This window comes from Ictidomys tridecemlineatus, chromosome 3 (assembly GCF_052094955.1).
Source record: "Ictidomys tridecemlineatus isolate mIctTri1 chromosome 3, mIctTri1.hap1, whole genome shotgun sequence".
Lineage (NCBI taxonomy): Eukaryota > Metazoa > Chordata > Mammalia > Rodentia > Sciuridae > Ictidomys > Ictidomys tridecemlineatus.
The window spans coordinates 78,464,301-78,488,116 of NC_135479.1; the positions used below are offsets into that span (position 1 = coordinate 78,464,301).

At 36.6% G+C, this 23,816-nt stretch overlaps 1 protein-coding gene across 5 annotated transcripts in view; it reads left to right on the forward strand.

The window, feature by feature from the left end:
• Window positions 1-23,816, forward strand: part of Atp2c1 (ATPase secretory pathway Ca2+ transporting 1) — a 134,525-nt gene that overhangs the window by 12,610 nt on the left and 98,099 nt on the right. Inside the window, exons 1-2 of one of the 5 annotated variants that reach the window (XM_013359389.4) lie at window positions 9,095-9,235; window positions 9,526-9,708. The exons of 1 other annotated variant lie outside the window; for it this stretch is intronic. In XM_013359389.4, the coding sequence (XP_013214843.1) occupies window positions 9,703-9,708 (6 nt within the window). In that variant the 5' untranslated portion in view covers window positions 9,095-9,235; window positions 9,526-9,702. Of the gene's footprint in view, window positions 1-8,096; window positions 8,213-8,952; window positions 9,277-9,525; window positions 9,709-23,816 lie in introns of those variants that run through there. 3 more of the 5 variants (XM_021727540.3, XM_078043296.1, XM_078043297.1) reach the window with 3 other exon arrangements.

Sequence of the window (23,816 nt, forward strand, 5' to 3'; positions counted from 1 at the left end):
GTAGATGGACACAATACCTATATTTTATTTTTAATTTATTTTTATGTGGTACTGAGGATCGAACCCACTGCCTCACACATGCCAGACTGCTGCTCTACCACTGAGCCACAACCCTAGTCCCTGATTAGTGAGAAATTAACCTGTGTGAGTCTTAGTTTTTCAGTTATATGAAGCAATTAATGAGACCTAACCTGTTTACTTTATAGTGTTGTGAAGATTAAATATAATTACATCATGGAAGTGCCTTGTCAACTGAAAGCTCTAAACAAATGTGTCATTTTGGTGGTTGTTCAGTGACATTTGATTCTCATTTCCATAAAAGCAATTTAAATGTTTTAGTCAAATATGTAACATTGACATCTTTACATTTCCAAGCACTTTTTCACTTTCCAGGGTTAAAGTGAGTAATTTTGGTGGTATAGCTCAGTGGTTGACTTTGTATTTGGTATGCAAAAGAGCAATTTATAAAATAGGAAGAATATATGTAGGGTTCTTCTTATTTTTCTTCTTCAGTACTAGGGATTGAACCCTGGGCCTCATGCATGCTATGTAAGAGCTCAACCACTGAGCTACATCCATAGCCCTGTTAAGCTTTTTTTTTTTTAAAGAGAGAGAGAGAATTTTTAAATATTTATTTTCCATTTCTCGGCAGACACAACATCGTTGTTTGTATGTGGTGCTGAGGATCGAACCCCTGCCGCATGCATGCCAGGCGAGCGAGCTACCGCTTGAGCCACATCCCCAGCCCCTGTTAAGCTTTTTAACTGCTCTTAATCAGAAACAAACATGTGCAAAGTTACAAACATTAAATATTTTTGTGAAGTTTGTTGGGAGAAAAAGATTATGTAATAGTATAGAAAGAAATGAACTTAATTTTGTTTTCCAATTCCATAGTAGAATCTTTCACTAAATAAACAGTCGTTGAAGAATTAGAAGGGAAAAGAAATGTCTGGGGGTGGGGCTCAGTGGTAAAGAACTTGTCTAGAGTGTGGGAATCCCTGGATTCAATCATAAGCACCACCAAAAAAAAAAAAAAAGCAGAACATGGAGGAAAAAAAAATATTGGTACAAGGGCACATAACTGCATAAGAAAATAAAAATTTTAAAATTGAACTAATATTCAGGAAGGAAATACAGTTACACAATTTAAAAATATCCTAGCTAGGGGGAAAAAAAAAGAAACACTTGTTACCAGGCATAATGGTGCATGCCTATAATCCCAGCAACTCAGGAGACTGAGGCAGAAGGATTACAAATTTGAAGCCAACATGTGCAACTTAATGAGATTCTGTCTTAACAAAAGGGGTTGGGGATAGGTAAAGCACCAGTGGGGTAGGGTGGTGGGGAGAAAAAAAGAAAAAAAAAGACAAAAAGAAACACTTGTTAACAAAACTTCTGAAGTCAATAATTGATGTTTTACTTCATCTGCTAATGTGGTACTTACAACACACACACACACACACACACACACACACACTCAAATCCCTTATTCAGTTTTTTTGACTTACATTTTTTTCTGTAACTTCCCATTCATTAACATTGCCTAAATAATATAATACTTCATCATTTAACCATGTCATATTATATTGAACTTTTTAAACTTTTATAGGAACACATACAAAGCATCAACCAATTAAATTTTAACCTATTTTTCTAAACTAGTTTTCTAATTTAATATATCAATATGGATATTTCTAGTTGCAAGTAACAGAACACAAATTTTTTTCCTTCATAGTAAAGGAAGTGTAGTGGAATGGCAAGCTCCAGAGTTGGTTGATTGTGAGAAACTAATGTGACTCCATTTTTGAGAAACCAGCCTCTACCTCAGAGCAAAGCCTGACCAAGGAAGGGGGCCAAGGAAGGGGGCGTGACCCTGGTCCTTGGAAAAACCCACAAGCACTCCTAGGCACAAACCCACCCAGCTGAGTTGTTTGTCTACAAATAACAGGAGAGATTTGTGGCTCCAGTTAGGCTATGTGAAGACCCATAGCAACCCCCCTAGCAACCTCCAATCAGCATGAGACAGGGAAAACACCTGGAATGCCAGATCCCCCCAAGTAATTTATGGTGGTTGATAACATGCTGGGAAACCATGTAGTTCAGCACGTACACCCCTCGTGGCCTAAACCAATCAGTTCAAAGGAATCCCCCTCTTGTACTAACCAATCACCCCTACCCAACTTGTTCCCACCAGTGAATATGCTAATCAATGTTAAGAGTTGTTGTTTGACTTTCCCGCAGTATGGAATGATTTGCTGTGTGATGTTGTGACACGCATAGAGTATCCCCTCAAAACCTATAAAATCTCACTGAACAAAGGACCCTGGGACTGCTACGTCGGGAACGGTTGTGAGTCCAGGCTCGAGCTTGCAATAAAGACTCTTGTGTAATTGCATCGGATTCGGCAGCTGGAGGTCCATTGGGGTCCCACGAATCTGTCATAACAATTGTTCATTTAATTATATATTAAGGGAATTGGTTCCTTCCAATCACTGCTTTGTCTTGGTATTGACTTTTTCCTGGGGAAAGGTGGAAGGAGTCGTCATAAGGTGGTTGCAGCACTTCCAAGCACTCCGGGTCATTGCGAACTCTTATTAAATCACGGATTGCTGATTCCAAACCCCCAAATTTTTGATTCAGTAGGTTTTAGTAGGGTCTGAGAATTTGTATTTCTGCTATGTTTCTCAGGTGCTGGTGCTGCTGGCGCTGTTGGTAGGGTCATACTTTGAAAAATACTGAAACTAATGATCTGGAAGGGAATGAATATTTGACGATTATTTATAATGTTCATTACGAAATATACTTTATCATTCAGAATATAACACAGAGATCCTTTTACTCTCCACAAAGGGCCTGATGTCATTTCTAGTTTATAAACTTCCTATTAAATACTCTAGACAGGAGTCCTGTTCATTTAGTATACCAATACTCCTAGTAGTAGCTATAGCAGTTTCTTTGAAAAGTTTTTCACTCACTTGTTTGAATTGGGAGTTGACTGGGCCAGATCAAGCCCCAAATTTGTACCTCAGCTTATTTTTCCCTAAGCTTGTAGTAGGGCCACCCCCCTCTTGTTTTCCCAATTCACCCTAATAAAGGAAAATTAGCAATGTTAAATAATTTTATTATCTTCTGTTATAAGCTATACAAGCATTACCTTTTATAATCAGAAAGCAAAAAATAGTTATCTGAAGGCATACTGTAAATATACTTCTAATTTTCCACTTGATCTTTATTTGTAGTGAAGAATTTCCTAAAGGTTTAATAATTTTGTGTTGCAAAAATTATTTCCTGCCAATTTTTAATTTACCTTCTCTATCTCCCAAATTATATTGCTAAATTCTAATTCTCCCCCAAACTATATTGCCAGATTCTAATTCTCCCTTCTAAATCAAGTATATTGCAACCCGTCTCTTTGATATGGGTTCCATATTTGATGTAGTATGCTCAGTGGGAATAATGGTCTGCATGAGTAGCCAGTGCTAAACTTCAGGATCCTTGTAAAGCCTTGGGCTATTTCTGTGCTGTTATCTCCCTAATTTATTATCATAATGGCATTTTTATGCCTTTTTTTCTCATTATTTTCACAATAGGAAGCACAGTTGAAAGAGATGATTTCTGTGGGGGGCATGAAAAGACATGGGATACATTCAAGCAAAATGCAAGCTTTGCAAAAATTATTTGTCTTCTAGTTGGGACAGAAAACTTGAAGTGCAAAATGTGCCATTTTGAAGGTATGAGGAAATGAAACCTTACCCAAAGCTCTCTCAGATCCTAGTATGCAGTAGGATAAAGAGAGATTGAAATGTTTTTGATGTGAAATTGAGAAAGCAGTTAAATGAAAGATGAGTAATAACTGTGAGGACAGCTGGGGACCTATAAACCTGATATGGAATCTGGTCCATAGATTGAATGATTTATGAAAAACCATCAGCAAAGCTTTCCAAGGTAATAGAATACGGTCAGTGTCAATGTAGCTTACTTGGCTATTTTAAGGCCTATTGTTTGTGAACATCCTCCAAGTTGTCCAAGAACTGAATAAATTCCTTAATCCTTAAAGAAATGATGGAAGAGTGAGATGGAAATTATAGTACTTTTGGTTTTGTCAAGAATTGATAGGTATGCCATCAAAATCCAAGGCACAGGCTCAGCTGAAATTTCCTACATGCATGGAAATAAGCACCTGAGTATTGTTATCTCAGTTTCAAATGGTCATCTGGGCTCAAAATCTGAGCGTGCAAGCTTATCTGCTCTTGGCAGTACTCAATACTGATTAGGACTTAATTCTTGTTCAGATCAAGTTGTCCTTGTTCACTTCTTTGTGGTTTTGGAGATGTATGTTTCCTTTTATACTTTTCAAAATCCTTTAATTCTCCTTTGTTTTACAGGAAAGTAGAAACTTGGATTTAATTTGTTCATATGAAGCAAGTAGCAAAGTCAAAGCTAGAATTTATTCATTCAACAACAGAGCTTTAGGATGACCCATTTTCCAGATTATCTATTTATTCAATAGGTCATCATTACATATTTATTACAGTCAAATGTTTTGAGGACAGAGATGAATTTTGCAAGTTTGGAAACCAAACGTGTGTGTGTGTGTGTGTGTGTGTGTGTGTGTGCGCGCGCGTGCTAAGTATTATATTCAAGGTCTTATGAATGCAAGTTATATGCTCTGCCTCTGAGCTCTACCCCAAGTCCCCAGAATAGTATCATTTTTTTTCCTTAGGTACTGAGGATTGAACCAAGGGGGTACTTTACCACTGGCTTTTTTTTTTTTTTCAAATTTTAAGTCAGTATCTCATTAAGTTGCAGAGGCTGGCCTTGGACTTGCAATCCTTCTGCCTCAGACTCTGGAGTTGCTAGGATTACTGATGTGTGCCACCATGTCTGGCTCAGAATGGGGACATTTATATTTCAAAACAACTCCTAGGGTTTATGTAATTTGGAAGATTGTAAGTCTATTTTCCAAAGAAATAATGAAGTTGACTCTTGGACTTGGGACTCATGCCTTGTTCTCTCTCCTTCCCTTTCTTATCCTCAGCTGTGTCCCTGTCTACTCGTAACTCCAACCCACAAGAGATTGATAGTATAGACTTAACTCAGTTAATGTTACAGACCTTGAAAATAAATATTCAGAGTATATTTCAAATTTTCACCAAATATTTTGCTTAGAAGATAGCAGGTGTATAAGAGGCTATGAAATTTTGTGAGTGATAAAATATTTGCAGAGTACTTGCGGATCTATCTGGTATTAAAAACAACCAAGTTGGGCATGATGGTGCACACCTGTAATTCCTGTACCTCTGGCAGCTGAAGCAGGAGGACTGCAAATTTGAGGCCAGCTGAGGGAGTGGCTCAGTGGTAGAGATTCTCTATGTTCAATGCCCAGGACAACAAAAACCAAAACCAAAACAACACAACCAATTACAGCTCATATTTGAGCCCTTCAACTTTTAATTTTTGTTTTCAATTTGTACTCCAACACTGTTAAAACATGGAACCAAGCAGATTTATAGCAATTCTGGCAGGTAGTTGTTAGACACCGATTTCATATGACTTTTTTTTTTTCAATAAATCTATATTTCCCTGAACTTGACACTTAGCATGTTATTCATTGTTTTAGAAGAAAAATGATTCTGCTGTTCTCTTGAAGTAGGTTAGCTTATAAAAATAGTGTTGTGGGGGGCTGGGGATATGGCTCAAGCGGTATCGTGCTCGCCTGGCATGCGTGGGGCGCTAGGTTCAATCCTCAGCACCACATAAAAATAAAATAAAAGATGTTGCGTGCGTCCACCGAAAACTAAAAAATAAATATTAAAAAAATTCTCTCTCTCTTAAAAAAAAATAGTGTTGTGGGCTAGATGGTATAGCTCAGTAGTAGAGTGCTTGCCTAGCATGTGCAAGGGGCTTGATCCCCAGCACTGCAAAGAACAAACAAAAAAAACCTGTTTTTTATAAAATGCTCAATTAAAATATGATAATTTCTGGGGTTGAGGGTTATTGCTCAGTGATACAGCACATGTTTAACATGCACAATGTCCTGGGTTCAGTCTCTAGCACCAAAAATGAAACAAAACCCACCAAAATGAGGCGAATCTCTCTTTTAGCAGCTAGGTGAAATTTCTTAACTATTAATCTCTGGTATTTTGGACAATATTACAAGCTTTTTTTTTTAAAAAAAAAACATTGATGAAATATTTTAAAATAACCTTTCCCAAGTTTTAGTTTTTAAATCCTAAAGGAGTTCCTTTATCATCTAGGTTTATAAAAATGTCAGTTGTCAAATTTGATATTAAAAACAAGATGCCTCACATCCTTTGTGGAATAAGTCATAGTATAAATAAATTAGAACACCATGACCATTCTTCTGCAGTCTATCCCATTTGTAAATATTTCTCCCAGGCAGAGAAGACTTACAAATTTCCTCATATTGCTTGAGTATCCCCCCCCCCCACTTTTTTTTTCCATAGTGGTGATTGAACTCAGGGCCTGCATCAGATGCATTTAATATTGTGGGTTGAATATTCAAAACAAAATGGGTAAAACCAATATTTTAGGACTGGTTTTTAAGGAATAAATCAGAGGAACTTTGGATATAATACATTTTATTGACATTAATCTCAGTTTAGCTAATATTCCAGTTTTTGCTTGTTTATCTGTATGATAACTTCTACTTTCATAGTGCTTATAATTTAAAACCTATCTTCATTTTTTCAGATCTTATAACAATCTTATTAAGAAGAGTAGTGTGTATGCGTATGTGTATGTGTATTTAAAACTTACATCTGAAGTACACATATATTTTATTCCCCTTCCTCCAAAATGAGGAGGTACAGATGGCTATTCAATGATCTTATGTCAGTTTAGTTTGGTCTCCTCTGCTCCAAGAATTCCCCACTGCTCTGGCTGGAACACTATTAATGCTATCCTTCATACACAAAACATATCCACATTCGTAATAAATTCTATCTTTAATACACCCTTGAAGTCAAAGTTGGTGCTACTGATGCTGGTCAGCTTGGTGGGAGAGGTGTTTTGGTTCAGAATAGAGAATCATTCTGTAGAGATATGTTGATGAGGATCACAGATCAACTAAATGGTTGAACCACCTATCATTTCAGGCTGTTTGCTGCTTTCGGTGCTAGGAATTTGTAAGATGACTGGTAGTGCATGAAGAATTAAGTATGTAACAATCCTTCTGGGTAAAGTTGGTCTTATTCAGTTTCTTTTGTGGCCTTCAGAATTTAGGCAATCAAAAAGTGTAGGCCACTTTTGGTGCTGTAAATATTTTAGTTATTTATTTATGGATTCAGTGCTATTACTGGAGTATTGCAGGGTACAACAGAAAATTCGGAGAGGTTGCTTACATAAAATGTTTCCAAGCTAGGGATGTATAGCTCAGTGGTAAAGCACTCGCCTAACACAGCTGAGGCCCTGGGTTCAGTCCCCAGTACACTGTTTCAGCCAAACTTTGTACAATAAGACAACCTTGTATTTTATAAGACCATATACTAATATCAACTAGTTTATATGGAATAATTTCCTACCTTAGATACTTTGTGTTTAGTATCAAGGTTCATCAAGTACAGTAATAATTATCACAAAATGATAACTTTGAGCAAGAGAGCATATTTAGTGTACAAATCAGGAAATGCCACTATGCAGACAAAATCACTAAAGCATGCAAGTCAAAATGGATCATAGATAGTAACTTAGATTAGAAATCTACTTGATAGTGCAGCTTTGAAGTAAACTCACTGAATAGAAGCTCAATATATCTTTGAAAAAGCGTTAACTTAGAAGCTGTCCAGAAGTTTTGATACTAGACTAGCTCAACTGTGGACCAAACATGAAAACAGGCAACTCATTGCATTTGTTATTGGACATGTGCTTAGCATACTGAATTATGTTACAGGATCTGAGTTAAGTGGCAAATCTGCAATGGGTTGACGAAGAAAACACCTCTTGCAAATAGGGCAGGGGTTTTCTTGAGTGGCCTGGGGTGCTTTGGAGTATGCGTAGTAACTTACACCAGGTGTAGTTCTGCCCTCTAGTGGATAAGGATGCGAGAAGCATTCGTTCAACGGCTACTGTCTCTGGCTCACCAAGGCTTATTAAAACCAATCGTCCATCAAGAAGCATTAATAGGGGGTCTCTGTGAGGTGCTGAGCATGGGAAAGGTTAACGTGGCAAGAGACATAGCTAGCGGTCAACGGTAAGGTCTGTTCTTCAATTTCCATCGCCTGAGTACTATTCTCTAGTTGCTCTTTTAGCCTCTCTGGTTCCATACACTCGAAAGTAAAGGTCAGTAGTCTTTCCTCCAGTTGAGTTTGAACCTTTGCACTTCCATTATACATGGGTACCGAAGCACACCCCAAACCCAGTCAGAATTTTGTGAAGTAGCCCCACGGTGACCTGCTCTCACAAGAGTGAAGCGGCCAAGAGCAGGTGTTTTGCAAGGGAGGGTGCGAAGCGCCCGAGGACGTTCGCGGAGCTGCGGTGCAGGGCAGGAACACCCGCGCCTCTCCGCGATCACCCCATCCTCTGGCGGCCCTCCGCGTCGCCTGCCGAGATTGTGACGGCCGCCAGACGGGAGGGGCTTTCCCTGTCGAATTTGCTGAGAGCGTTCAAACGCCTCTGGGGCAGCGGCCATGACTGTGCCTGTCCGTCTGGCTCGACCCCACGGCCGCCTCCTGGGAATGCGTGGCCGGCGCGGGGGGCAGGCGGGCCTCCGACCCTCGCGCCCATTGGGTGTGTAGCACGGGCAGGCACCGTTCTGGGGGTCAGCGAGGAGCCGCCGCCACAAGGCAGGCAGGGACGAATCGGGCCGCCAACCCCTCGCGCCTTCCTACCAGACTACTCGGGCCCCAAACAGCGCCCATTCGGGCAGCCGACTGGGCCTTCGCTTCACTTCCGCCTTACTATCCGTGAGTGGGAATGCGCCTGCGCGCGCGCCTCTCGCAGCGGAAGTAGTAGCTACAAAGCTCGGTCCGCGGCGGGCCCGGGAGTGCGGGGTGCTCCGGGGAGGCCAGCGGCGGGGAGGGGCGGAGCGCAGGAGGCGGAGGCGGGAGCAGACCAGCGCGGTAGCACGGAGCCGGCGGGGCTGACCGTGACGGGCCCTCTCACCTCCTCTCCTTTCCCCTCCCCGCCCGCCGGTCTTCCCTCACGACTCCTGTCCTGCGCTGCGAGCCGCTCCTTTTCGCCTGAGGCGCGCGGGGCGCCCCCGCGAGCCCCGCGAGTGAGTCCTCGCAGCCCGGAGAAGGGGGTTCTGGGTTTTGGGTGGGTACTGGGATTATCTCCCGCTCCCATTTCTAGAAACTTCTAGGTCCCGAGGGAAGGGGGCGTCCGGGGATGCCCTGGCTGTAGAGCGTTTCTGGGGCACCGCCCCGCCGGTGTGAGCTGGGGCGTCGCGGGAGGGAGAGGGGGCGGGCGGTCGAGGAACCTGGGGGCTCCGGAGGTGGCGGCTGGGCAGGGGTCGCCCTCCTCTGCCTCTCTTGTCAGCTCCGCTTCTCCTGATTTCTCTTGCAGATGCAGCTGCTAGGGGTGGTGGGAGCAGCCGTGGGACGCGTGGCCGGGAGCGGGGGTGACAGCCTGGGATTCCGGGGGCTTCTCTTCCTTGTCCTCCTCTCCTCTCTATTCCCAGTGTGGCCGTGGCTGACACTAAAGACTTTGTAGCCATCAACTCGAGTGCAGTTTCGATGGAAAATGAAGGTAAAGGGCCCTGGTAGATGGGTTGCAACGCAGAGTTGAGGGTGTGGTGGTTTGCCTTTAAGTTGTCTTTTTCCACCTTTTTATTTTCGTGATTTTATTTTATTTTTCTTTGCTTGTAAAGTGTCCGAGGATTTGCTTTCTAAGGGTACCTAGCTTCTATGTTGGTAACATGGGCATTTCAGGGATTAGTGTTCTGTGGGTGACAGTATGATTTTCCTTTCCTGGGAAATTACAGTTTTCTTTAGCGTAGGAAATGGAAAGGAAGTTTTCATTTTAGCTGGCATCTTGCATGTTTAAACGGACATTTGAAAGGAATCACTCCAGGAGAAGTGGAAACAGGAAGGGGAGGGGATGGATTTTATCTGTATATTTGCATATCAAGCCCTGATATCTTGTGTGACTACATTGATTTATAAGAAAGAAAATAATTTTTAAATCTTTAGCTTTGGGGGGAAAACTCATTGTCTTTTGGTGTACACACACACACACACACACAAACAAACACACACAAACGCCAAAAAAAAAAAAAAGAACACCCAAAACCTCTTGTGTTTTCTTGTGTTTAATGAAATCTTAAGAGGTGATTTCCCTTTTTAAAGTTCCACCCTATTTCAAAACATCCTTTAGGAGGTTGACAGTGGAACCTGTTTGAACACATTAGATTCCCATTCATGTTACTTGCTTTGTTGGGCATTTTAAAATATTTATAAAGATTTTCATACACAGCACTGGTATTTTAAAAAAATTGTTGAAGAATTCTGAAAAAATATTTTTTTTCCCTTTCTGGAACATCACTTTGGACTGATTTCTGGCTTGTGTGTAATCATCCTCCCGTCTCCCCCTCAAACCCTCTGCTGCTGCTTCTAATTTGTTTTTTCCATTGTTGAGAGTGAAGCCTGATTGTCTAAGTAGGACTAGTAATTTTAAAATGGATTTTTTTTTTTTTTTTAAGATGCAGTAATCTATAATGCTGAGACCTCTGGGATAAGTAGGAAGTGTGATGAAAAGCAAGATTATATTGCCCATTTTTACTCTGGGTGGATAATTGCTGGAAGACATTTTCTGAAATACTAAAGTGTATAACTGTAGAGGAGTTATACTGTCTAATTGAGTCTTCAGAAATAGCATTTGAAAGCAGTGATGTTTTTGTCTGATGATATGGGAAAATCATTTCTATGAGCCTTTTATCTCTTTGTCTTTAGTTTACAGACTTAAGAAAAGGATTATTTTTTTTTGCAAAATACAATATTAAATATACATGTTACTTGGTAGAAATATCTTAACATTTAAAACACTATGTTCATGAGCTTTTATTTTCAGAATGTTACCAAATTTAAGAAAGTAGCCTAAGTAGGTGGATTCTTAGCTTTTGGCTTTCTTTCTTGATGTCTTAGGAAGAAAAGCATGAGTAATAAAGCTGACTCTCATTATCTGCTGAGGTGGGAGGGGGTGGTTGTGAGATAGAAGCATGGTATATGCTTGTTTCTGTATTTTATGGCCAAATATTAATGATGTGTCTTCATATTATAAAACTATATGAGTCTTATTAACAACTTGTGATGCTTTCTACCCCATTATTTTTGACCATCAAGAGACTATTTTTGTCAATTTCTCACTACCATTATGTTTTTTTCTTTTTCATATGTAAATATTTTTAAAGAACTTGTGTTTATCCTAGAATTTTTCAAGAGCTATTGATCATCTTAAAATACATACATCACTATTTCTTGCCTTTTTAAAGTTTTGACTTAATGCAGTATTGGCAGTTTGGAAGTATGAAACAAAAATTCATTCAAATGTTGCCTTAAATATTGAAATTCTTAATTATTTTAGGCAAATTACTTCACATTTTTGAGCTTCTATTATCCTTTTAGTTGGGACTGAAAATGTTTAGCTCATAAAATTGAGAGAATTAAATGAGAAATACTGTGTAAATTATCTTTGGTGGGGGGAATAGAGTTTAAGAGTATGGGTTGTGGAATTAGGCAGTCTTATTTGAATACAGAATCTCTGCTTAATGTTATTTGGCCTTGTACAAATTATTAAAGCTTTCTGTGCTTCAGTTTCTTCATCTGTAAAAATAAAGATAATGATAGAACTTACCTTGCTATGAGATGGTTGTAAGCATTTAAACAGTGTCTAGCATACACTAAATGCTCAGTATATGTTAACTGTAAATAGACTGCTGCTTGATACATACTAATGTGCCACCTGAAAAAAATGTTGTTAGGACAGTTGAATGTTGTTCAGTGGTGGCCAAAATGCTCAAGATGAATATGTCATTATTAAGTGACAGGTGGAGTTAAGTAAGGAATTTTCTATAGTTCTAGTGCTTTAAGCCTATAGGAAAAATAAGCCTACCAAGAAGCCAGAAACCAGTGTAGATAAAGGTGTTTTTTTCCCCTTCTAAAAAATTGTTTTCTCAGTTTCTAAGTTTAATCATCTATAATTGAGATAATTCCTTCTTGGAGGGTTGGTGTAATAAATGAAGTCTGATATGCAGCCTGGCCAGAATAGTGGTTGGCACCCAGCTTTCATGAGTGAGTGAATGATGCTATTGTTCTCCAGAAACAGAACTCCAGGAGGTCCACAGATAAGTTATATCTAGGTGAGAATGGTATAGTAGATCCTTAGAGCATCTCTGTGGATGTTCTTAAGTAGTGTGTCATATCTACAGTGGTTACTTTTTAGGAGGAAATGGCTTCATTCATGTACCTTCCCTTCAGCAATGGTGATTTTTTTCTTTTTTCTTTCTTTCTTTCTTTTTTTTTTGGTGCTTAAGTTTTGATTCTTCTGGACCTTTCTCCCACTTTGTCAGCAAAGCTTTTAGCCAAAGTCTTCAGGATGTTTCATGAATACTTAGTGCCACACTACAAGCATTTGAAATGCTAATTTCCTGGAATTTCAGGGACTGGTCCTAGACATCCATTTGTGAAGAAGGATTTTATCCATGACCCGAACTCCTTACATGTTTGTCACAAGTTTAAATAGTTACCACTTAGTAATCTGAGATACACAGGTAAACAACTGTTTTTCTTAGTTATAAAAATTGTTGGTATGTTTAAAGGGTTGACTTATTAGAAAAGATATTTCTACCTGTAGAATTTTGCAAAAAGTTTTCTATTCCTAATGAATTATTCTTTAGAATAAATTGGCCTTAGAAAACCCATTGTAAATTTCATGCTCATGAAACTATTTACTGTTGCTTAAATGTCTTTGACTAGTGGATAGAAATACAATATACTTTAAGAGTTTGAGACATAGTTGATTTAAGATTATAGGCAGAGCTGTTAGGTCTAGAAAATAATCCATCTCTTTTGGTGGCAATTGATAGTAATAGTATTTACTTTTTAAAATAATGTCTTACTCAGTTCAAATTCTTAATCATCTAGGAATGTCTCAAAAAAAAGACTATTAGTATAATTGGTAAAAGAAAGAAAAAGAAAACCACCTTTTACATTCCCTAAACTGGAAATAGGAAACCACGTTATAAAGATATTATATATGTTTAAATCTGAAAAATGTAATCTATTTTATTTGCAGCTTTGTCAGTAAAGTATATAAATGTATATGTATATACATTTGTATATATACACACAGTAATTTAACCCAGAGAAAGGATTTTGAAGAGATTATTATTTGTTAGCAATACAGTTGAATCCTAAGTACTTGATTTGTCTTAATATTTTTATCATCATTTACTGTCAGCAGAATTCATTTCTCTGAACTGAAGCATCATGAAACAAATAGTTTCCTAGGGAACACACCCCTTGGGTCCAAGAGTGATTTTTCTTTTGAGATCTTAGTTTACTGTGATATGGTTTATAAGGTTAAATTTTATTTTTGAGATGGAAAAAACATCATGGCTTGGTAAAATTAACTGGGGTGAATTTTAAATTCATTGTTCTTACATATAATATCTTAAAGATATCTTAAGTATCAGCTCCAGAGGTTGCCGTAGGTTTACTTTGTTAAGAGACAAATTTCTTCTGTAATTGTTTCAGGAATCAGTTATGACAAAATTATCTTTATGCTTTTCCTATTCACAAGAGTTGGTAAAAGACAGTAAAATTAAAAACTGGTTGAGTGAACTGTTATGTTAATGCCATGATTTCATATAGGAAAGGATTTCTCAAAAAAAAGAAAGAAACTTAGAATACTTTCCTCCTGAATTTTTATGGCCAGTGTTTATATACATTTGTTAATACATCATCTGTCTTTAGGCCCTAAGTTGTTCTTGACAACATAAAATTGGAATTAAAAGTAAATTACTCCACTTGTGTTGAATGAGGTTAGTTTTATGCAAAGCTTGTGATACATTTAGAAAAAGTTTGAATGAAATACTAAAGCCTGCCATAGGTTATTGTCAATAGAACAGTGATAGTAAGGGTCAGGACCATTATCTTAGGGTGCCTGTAACTGGCTTCTAGTTCAATTTCAGTCTCTACCTTTTTTTTTTTTTTTTTTTACCCTGTGACAGACGTTAGAGAATATGTGAATTGGAATTATTTAATAAGCCTGTTAATTATACTTTATATATTTTTTTAAGTAAGGCCTTTTGGTTTGAGATTTGATCATTTCATAAACATGCTGACTTAAATTTGTGCCCCACCCCCCCAAGAGGAAATGCAGCAATTTAGTACTATATTCTTAGAAAGCTCTAAGACGTTGAATTATAGTTACAGAAATTATTTATTTACCTACTTAAAACAATCTTATAGTTAGTATAGCAGCAGAAACTTAAATACTGAATGCATTTGCTGCTCTACACAGTGGTTTGATATTCAGCTTTGTATAGGAAAACTGAAGTGGAAACATTTAGGATGTTACCTATCATCTTTTTTTTTGAACTTTTTTTTTAAAATCTGAAATATAAGTTAAAAATTTTGATTAGTTTATGCATCTCAGATTGAATTTATTATAGTGTCTTTATCTTTTGGTGCTTTGAAGTTAAAAAGGATGAAACATTTCCTAAGGAACATTGGTACAGTAAAATTCTATTCTCCGGCTAAGGGCTAAATCAACTGTTTTAACAGGTTCTGGATTTCCTCCCATCTTAAATCAGCCTTTCACTTTCAGTAAATTATATGTTTGATGCTATGATACTATCCATATATGTTATATAAGAGATACGTATATCTCCTTGGTAGTCTTTTTACTAGATTTTGTTTGATTGTCTATTTTTATATCCTCACAGAGAGCTTTACCTGCTCTCTTATGGGTTTCTACATTGGCAGGGGCAGGAATAATATTTGGTTCAAGCTTTCTTTGATAGTTGTACCTTACTTCCTCTGTTGAATGTCATTTACATTTCCTTGGAGCAGGCAAAAGCTGTTCATGGCAAGAGTGCCAGAAATAGCATAAAAGCCACTTTGCAATGGCATGCAAACTAATCTCTGCTATGTCCTTTTCTTAATACTTGTGAGGGCTGCTGTTTACTGAGAGTTAACATCTGGCTTTGAAGTTAGTATATTTGAGCCAGTGAGATGGGAAATTCCACTTTCCTTCCCACCCCAGAAAAAGATGTGGTCTTTGCTGACTACCCTACACTGGAAAGTTTATAGTTCAGTTATGATATCTTGATATATACCCTTAATTCACATGAGAGACCAAGAGATTAGTTGTTTCTGATATCTTCTGTTAGGAGAAAGATAAGAGAGAAGGGTTTGTATCTATTAAGAGTGATGGGAATGGAGAGTATCGATGACTGGGAGAGATATTTTACTCTTAGGAAAACTCAGCACTACTTGGGTAGTGACCAGATAACTGGGGAATCAATGGAGAGTTTGTCAGAAGTGACAGCAAGATGTCAAGCCAGCCTAAGTGGGTTGAGTAGAGGTGTCACTGATGATGGTTGGAGGAGTGAGCTAATTTAGGGACTGTGGGGGTGGGACACTTATAGAAGGTCAGAAAGTTCATGGTGTGAGCCTTTAGAGGGGCTGTGTGTGGAGGGAGGTTTGAAAGAGAGCACCAGTTGAGTTGGAAGACCAGGGTTCAAAGTGAGCTCTTGAGGGCAGAGACCTTCAAGTTGTCCCTTATTTTTGAACAGTCTGACACATACCTATCCTTGATTGAATGAAAATGCTGTCTTCCATTTGAACTCAGTAGTTCTCACCTGGGATGATTTTGCCCTGCAAGGGACATTTGGCAATGCCTTGAGACGTTTCAGGTTGTCACAGATACAGGAATGCCACCGGTTATGCTGGTAAACATTCTACCATATACAAGTCAGCACCTCCCTCTTTGAAAGAATTATCTAGTCCCAAATGTCAGAGCTGCCAAAGATTGAGAAACACTGTTCCAACCAAAGGCAAGGAATTTAATTCTTCATAGCCTCAATTTTTTTTTTTTTTTATGTTTGAAGAGTTGGTGATGACTCTTCTCAGGTTTATTAAGATTAAACAGGGCAGAGTGTACAAGTGCCTGGTATGAAAGAGTTGCTAGGTTAGTGATTTTCTTTAATAGTCAATGAATGTATTTAAGGAAGTTACTTTTGGGCATGAATCTTTTGGCCTCTAATTTCAAGGCTTTATGCATTTTTCTGAGAGATGAGTTAGATGCCTAGGAAACATAGTAGCTTTTATAATCTTAATCCTTTTTTCATGGTTTTTCAAATTAATTTGATTCTACTTTGGTTTAGGATTTTAGTATTTTATAATTTACTAGTGTATTTACTGGTAAATAAAAACTTTGAAAGCTAGATTAAAAATTGTAGCTACTTGTCAGTGAAATTCAGCTCTTAATTTGACTTTTTAGCCTGTAAGTACATTTTAAGTGTGTTTTGTGCTCTTGACACAGTTATTATTTAAGTGCAATGTTACCATTCTTTGAAATGAAGTCTGAAGTGTCCTGAATTATTTCTTTTGGAGTGGGCCAGGCTTTTTGAGTCTGTTCCCCTTTTTATCCATTTATAAAATTCCAAGTAGACATTCCTAAAATCAGAACTATTCCTCAAATTTACTTATTAGAATCTGTAGTAGATGGCTTTCTTTTGCTTGTTAATTACCTGTTTACTTTATTGTAAGGTGTGATGTTACTGTCAATTCTTTCACTCTTTTTAGGGACATGACCACCTATATTTTCATTTCTAATACCATTCTCTTAGCAATGCCTTCTAGTCATAGGCTCAGTGTTTAATGTTTGCATATATAATGTATAGGTTTGTGTGTGTGTGTTTGTAAGGCATTCTCATTTTTAGGGAGTCACTGGAAATTCTTTGTTGCTTTCTCTTTTGGGAAAAATACTGGTTCACTTTTCTTATACTTTATAGCTTGGGATTGCTATAAGTAAAGGTGTTTCAGTTTAGTAAACTGTTTATTAGACCCTTACTGATGAGTCTTTTTTATTGTAGGTGGAATTTAGAAATAGAATTTTTCCTTTTTTTCATATTTAACTAAGATTATTTAAACGTATTTAAACCACTTAAAATGGAAAATAATATATAAGTAATAGGGTGCGTTTTGTGGCAGCAAATAAATTCTCATTTAACTTAAAAGTTGTAGGATTCAAAGTTAATATTTTTTGGTGCTATTCAATTGTATCTGACTGTAAACTTGTAAGAAGGTTATATAACTCCGCATTGTACCTGTAACCATGTAAGTCAGTAAGCATACCATGTGAAGGATGCCACAGTAATGACTTTGATTTCATAGAGGTTTGGTGTGCCATAGTCTGTAAGATTAATCTCACTAGTTAACTGATTTCTAAAATGAATGTCTTTGGTTGTATGAAAATACGAAGAAAAGGTATGAAAGAGTCTAACATTTGTTACTACAGTTGAATAACAGTTAGTGGCATAGATTCCAAGGAAATGATATCTCTAATAAAGGAGGTCCAAAAGTCTTTTTAAACTTTTTTTTTTAACTGCTATTACTACAATTATTTTTGTTTTTGTTTTTGCACTATTCTTTTACTCTTACCTCCCTCGTGGTACTAGAGATTGATCTTGGGCTCTCTACTATTGAGCTACATCCCCAGGTCTTTCTGTCTTTTATTTTGACACAGAATCTTACTAAGTTGCTAAGCCTGTTCTCAAACTTGTTATCCTTTTGCCTCAGCCTCCCAAGTTGCTGGGATTATAGGTGTGTGCCACCATGCCAGGTTTGCTGTGATATTACAAAATTAACAGGTTTAAAAAATATTGAGATGATCTGATATCCTTTTCCCTGTACTTGTACTAAATTTATGTTTGGACCTTTAATAATTTATATAGATAAATGAATTAGTAAATGGGGTATTATGCCCACCTCTTTAATTTCATGATCAAAAAATGCTAAATTCTTTCCAGAATGGCAGTATAGTTTAGGTATAATTGTTTTAACTTTTCTGTGTAAATCTAACTATAGAGGAAAGGTTTTTCTAGAGTCTTTTAAACTTTTGCATTTTAGTATCTTTAGATTTACATAAAAACTACAGAAATAGTATAAAGAGTTCGTAGGTATTCTTTGCCCAGTTTTCCCTAATAATAACATCTCACATAACTGTGGTATAATTATCAAAATCAGGAAATTTGTGTTTATAAAATATTCTTTTCTATGCTAGGATCCAGTTCAGTATCCTACCTTGTCTTCTTAGTCTCCTGTAAAATTCTCAAGTCCTTTTTGTCTTTTTCATCTTTGATGATCTAGACACTTTTGGAGAGTACTGGTCAGTTGTTTTTTAAAACATCCTTCAATTTGAGTTAATCATATGTTTACTCCTGGTTAGTATGTTTTATGACTGGTGAAGTTAATGTGATCACTTGGTTAAAGTGGTGTCTGCCAGGTTTCTCCATTGTAAAGTAACTGTTTTTCCCTTTGTAACTAATAACATATGTTAACTTTACCTTTATGGTGTGAAAGTGATTAATAATTTAATTAATACCATGCTCTAGTGGATAGGTACTCTGAGTACACAAAATATCCTGTGTCTCATTGTACTTGTCCCAGGCTATTTTTTGCATCTATCATTACTTCCTGTAGGCAACAGTTATCCCTGTTGTGTTTGCTCAATGATGATTTTCTTTTTCCCTAATTCCTACTGTATTCATTAATTGGAATTTTGTTAAGTCAGTATTGTCCCTTTTCCTCCATTTATTAATTATCCATTTATTTACATGGATTTGTATTTTGTTTTGCTTTTTAAAAATAGATTAAAATCAATATTTTAAATTGCTCAAATCATACTAACTTTGGTTATTCAAATATTTACCTGTGTCTTTTCTATAGTACTCTCACATTTTGTGAGTACTGGTTTACTTTCTGGGTACCGCAGGATGGAATTAACTATTTTTCCAAAGGAGCTGATTTCATTTTATAGAGAAAGGTATCTAGAAACCAAGATCTGGGTGCCATGTGTGCTCAAGGCTACCGTGGTGTCACTGCTTCTAGGTCCTCTCATTAGATAGCAAAATCTATATAGAAACGTGCATACTTGTAATGTTTTTATTTCCTTATCTATCCACCCATGTGTGTATAAAAATACTGTGAGTGCTTATGGATGTTTATGGGTGCATTGTTTTAGGCCTAGAGTCCTGTAGACTGAATTTGTACTCTCTTGTTGCTATGGTAAATCATGGTTTATTTTGCAGACTTTGTTCTTTGCTACCTTTTTTTTTTGAGCTACAATTTACATGGATCTTGCCAATTCCTATCTCCTTCCAACAGGGTTATTCTATCCTTCTCCCTATCCATGCTTCTTCTCTTTCTTCTTTTCTCCAAAAGTGAGAAATCTGGTTTTCATGCACCAATATTGACTTACTTTGTTCAATCCTAATACATGCCCATAAAAGTAGTTTCAGAATTGCTAAACCATTCCCCTGTGAGAAACACATTTTTAGAGTATAGTATTTGTCTTTAGCTTTACAGTACAAAGGCACATACTATTTTCCATAGTAACTTGGTTTAGTTCTTTTCTTGCCTATCTCCGTAAGGTTGTTATTAATTTGTAATAAACATTAGGTTCATTTGTTACTGTTTTTGTTCTTTTTATATTCCTCCTACATTCTGTTTGTTTTTAATTATTTCTTGAAATATTTTGAAGTAAATGTGGCCATATTCCTCTTCCATTTATTTGTAGTAAAGAGCTGTTCTTAAAAAAAAAAATACTAAATTTCCTCAAAGTTAGGTAGAACTGTAATGAATTGCCTAATAGCAGTTAAAGTGAAAGGAACTGTGCTTTGACAGTCATTCTCTGGAATTGCTTGCTTAGATTCTTAGTTATAGCTTTTGATTCAACATCTTGTGCTCTTTGAAATTTATATTATCTATGATCCCATAATTACCAGTGTCAATGTTGAAGTCAGTCACCTAATAAATCTTCATTCTGGGTGCATTGTTTTAGACCCAGAGTCCTGTAGACTGAATGTTTACTTTCTTGTTGCTATGGTAAATCACAGTTTATTTTGCAGACTTTATTCTTTCCTTCCTCTATTTTTTCTTTTTTTGAGATACGATTCACATACCATAAAATTCACTGTTTTTTTTTTAAAGTACAATATAGTGGTGTTTTATATATTCATAAAATTGTATATTGATCTAATTCTATTTTTATTACCTGCAAAAGGAACCTTTTACCTATTAGCATTCACTTCCCATTTTTCTCTCTTCCCAGCCCCTAGCAACACTAAGTCACTTTTTGTCTCTGGATTTTCCTGTTCTGGGTATTTCATATAAATGGGATTATGCAATATATGGCCTTTTGTTCTTTTATTTCTGGCTTCTTTCACTTTAGTATAATACCTCAAGAGTTATCCATGTTATACCATGTTTTATTCTTTTTTAAGGTTATATAATATTGTTATTGATATATCATGTTTTATTTATCCATTAATCAGTTGATGGAAGTTAGTTAAATAAAACAGTGTGAAATTAATGTACATGTTTCTGTGAATGTATTTTTCATTTCTTTTGGGTGTATTAGAGGAGTGGAAGGTGCTGAGTTGTAATATTCTGTTTAATATGTGGAAACTGTTTACCATGTGGAAACTGTTACAGTGGTTGCACCATATTTCATTGTCATTGGTAATATAAATACTAATTAACTTGTCTATATTTTCTCTTAACACTCTACTTTTTTTTTAATTGCTGTCATAGGGGATATGAGGTGGTTGTACATTCTAGTTTTGATTTGTATTACCCTAATGATAAATGATATCAAGCATCTTCTCATATGCTTGTTGGATATCTTTGTATATCTTTGGAGAACTGACTGTTCAATTCTTTAACCATTTTGTAACTTGGTTATTTGCTTTTTTATTTTTGAGGTAAAAGAGTTCTTTGTATATATTATATTCTGGATATTAGATAAGAATGTATCCTGAACTTGCATTTACACCACCATAAAAAAGTCTGTATTTGCATCAATATTTATAAGACCCTTATATGATTTGCAAATATTTCCCCTGTTCTATGGATTGTTTTTTCATTTTTCTTGATGGTAGGTTTTGCATAAAAAAAAATTTAAAATTGTGATAAAGTTCAATTTGAGTTTTTTGTTTTGTGCTTTGGGTGTTATGTATAAAAAACTATTGCTTATTTAAAGTGATGAAGATTTACATTTTATTCTAAGAATTTTGTTGTGTAGCTCTCAAATTTGGTCCATTTTGAGTTAGTTTTTATATATTGTGTGAGGTTAGGACCCACTTCTTCTTTTGCAAGGAATATTCACTTATCCAAGTACCACTTATTGAGAAGTCTATTTTTCTCCATTGAATTGTCTTGGCACCCGTGCATTTACCATAAATTATGATTTTATTTCTGGACTTTCAGTTTTATTCCATTGCCATGCACGCCTGCTGATCCTGGAACCACACTGTTTTGATTACTGCAGCATTCGTAGCAAGTTGAAACTGGGAAGTATGAGATCTCAAACATAGTTGTTTTTTTTCCCTTGTATTTCTGTGTGAATTTTAGAATCGTCCATTTCTGTGAAAGAGGTAGTTGTAGTTTTCATAAATATTGCATTGAATTATTTTCCCTTGATAACACAGTATTCTTCCATAGGTACAAATATAAGGACTTTTTGAGTATTTTAGTACTTTAGTTATTTGAGGTAACTATAAAAAGAAGCTATTAAAAGTAAAATTAGTTTTATTTGTTACTCCTTTCTTTGTTCACCTCCAGAAAGAATAACTTGGTAGGAGAAAAGATGGATTATTCAAGAAATGATATAAGCAGTTGGTTTACTTTCAGAGGAAAAATGTAAAGCTAGAATGGTTGAAGACCTTAGAAAATTAAGCATGAGATGAAATCTCAAAACCATTGGCATGAGAAGTCAGTAATAAACTGCAAACCAATCTTAAAAATACCTGAAACAAATGGCAGAAGGACTGTTTCTTATGGAACAGTTCTAAATTAACAAATAGCCAATAACTTGTAGGGAAATACGATAGAGAATATGAAGAAGCATCTTTCAGGAAAAATAGCAGATAGCTAAAAAGTGCATGAAAAAGTGTTCAACCTCAGTGAGGAAGAAATTCAAATTAAAACAAATTAACAATTTTCCATTCATTAGGTTGGTGAAGATTAGAAAGGGTGGTCATGGCTAGCCTTGGCTAGATTGCCGCGGAAATAGAAGCTCCTGGCTATTGTTGGAAGTTTGACACAGTCCCTTTGGGGATCAATTTAGCAATAGCTGTTGGAATAAAAAATATACATGTCCAACAGTTTTACTTTCAGGAATGTAGCCTGTACTTGACAAATGTAGAAAGAGGGTTATTACAAGGGTGTTTATTGCAACAACATTTGTAGTAGTAAAAGATGGGAACTGAGTTAGTCAGCTTTGTGTCACTGGGACAAAATACCTGAGATAAACAATATAAAAGGATAAACAATTTAAAAGGAAAGATTTATTTTGGCTCTCAGTTCAGAGTTTCAGTTCTGTGGTCAGCCCACTCCTTTACATTTGGGCCTGGCATGAAGCAGAACTGCACAGCAGGGAATATGTTGTAGAGCAGAGCTGCTCACTCACCTCTTGGCAGCTGGGAAGCAGAGAGAGAGAGAAGGGTCCTAATATCCTCTTCAAGGGTGTACCTCCAGTGATGTCACTTTTTTCCTCTTAATCTCATCTCCAGAGATTGTACTGCTTCCAATAGTGCCACAGTCTAGGGACCAAGCCTTCAGCACATTGCCTTTGGGGTGCATTTCAGATCCAAACCATAAAAGGAACCAACTTAAGTGCTTTGTTTTTGAGATAATTAGTTAAAATCGGAGTACTACATCCAAAGAATGAAATGCTCTGTGAGGCAGATTATTCTTTGGTGACATAGAAACAGTCTAGGATTTATTGAATGAAGAAAGCATGTTGTATTTATTGTGTATTTTCTTTGTAATTTTGTAAGGGGAGAAAATGAAAAAACCTCCAAAAACTTATATGCTTACCTGAAAACAAAATGACTGGCAGTATTTAAAGAAACCATTAACAGAATTTATCTCTAGGCAATAGGACCTAGGGATCTCATTAAAGTGGTTTCTTATAACTTTTTTTTTTAAACATTAAGCAGCTTTTTATTTAAAAAAATCATTAAAATTGACCGTATAATTAAAATTATACTACTTTTTGGGAATAAGAGATTTCTTTTTCTTATCAATTTGGTTACTTTTGTGTGTAACCTGTTCTTTAGAGGTAAACATTTTTTTTTGTGTGTGTGATTTGTATTACACTGCTGGCAATAGATTGGAATTAGCATTTGAGTACAAGTGCTTAATGACATGTAGAACCTTTGTTTCATTCCTAAGCATTATAAACATGGGGAAAATATATTTATCTATTAACAGTTGTGATTGTGGGTTTTGTGTGTGTGTGTGTGTGTGTCTGTGTCTGTGTCTGTGCATACCAGGCAAAAGTTCTACCACTGTGCTACACCCCTAGACCTTGTTTTAAATTTATTGTGCTAGTTTTAATTCATCAGCTGAGGAGTATTAAGTATTGTCCATATGTGAACCTGATTTTGTTACTGTTCTTTGGATCCATGCTCTGAAATATAAGGTTCAGGGGCTGGAGATGTGGCTCAAGCCGTAGCACGCTCGCCTAGCATGCTTGCGGCCCAGGTTCGATCCTCAGCACCACATACAAACAAAGATGTTGTGTCCGCTGATAACTAAAAAATAAATATTAAAATTCTCTTTCTC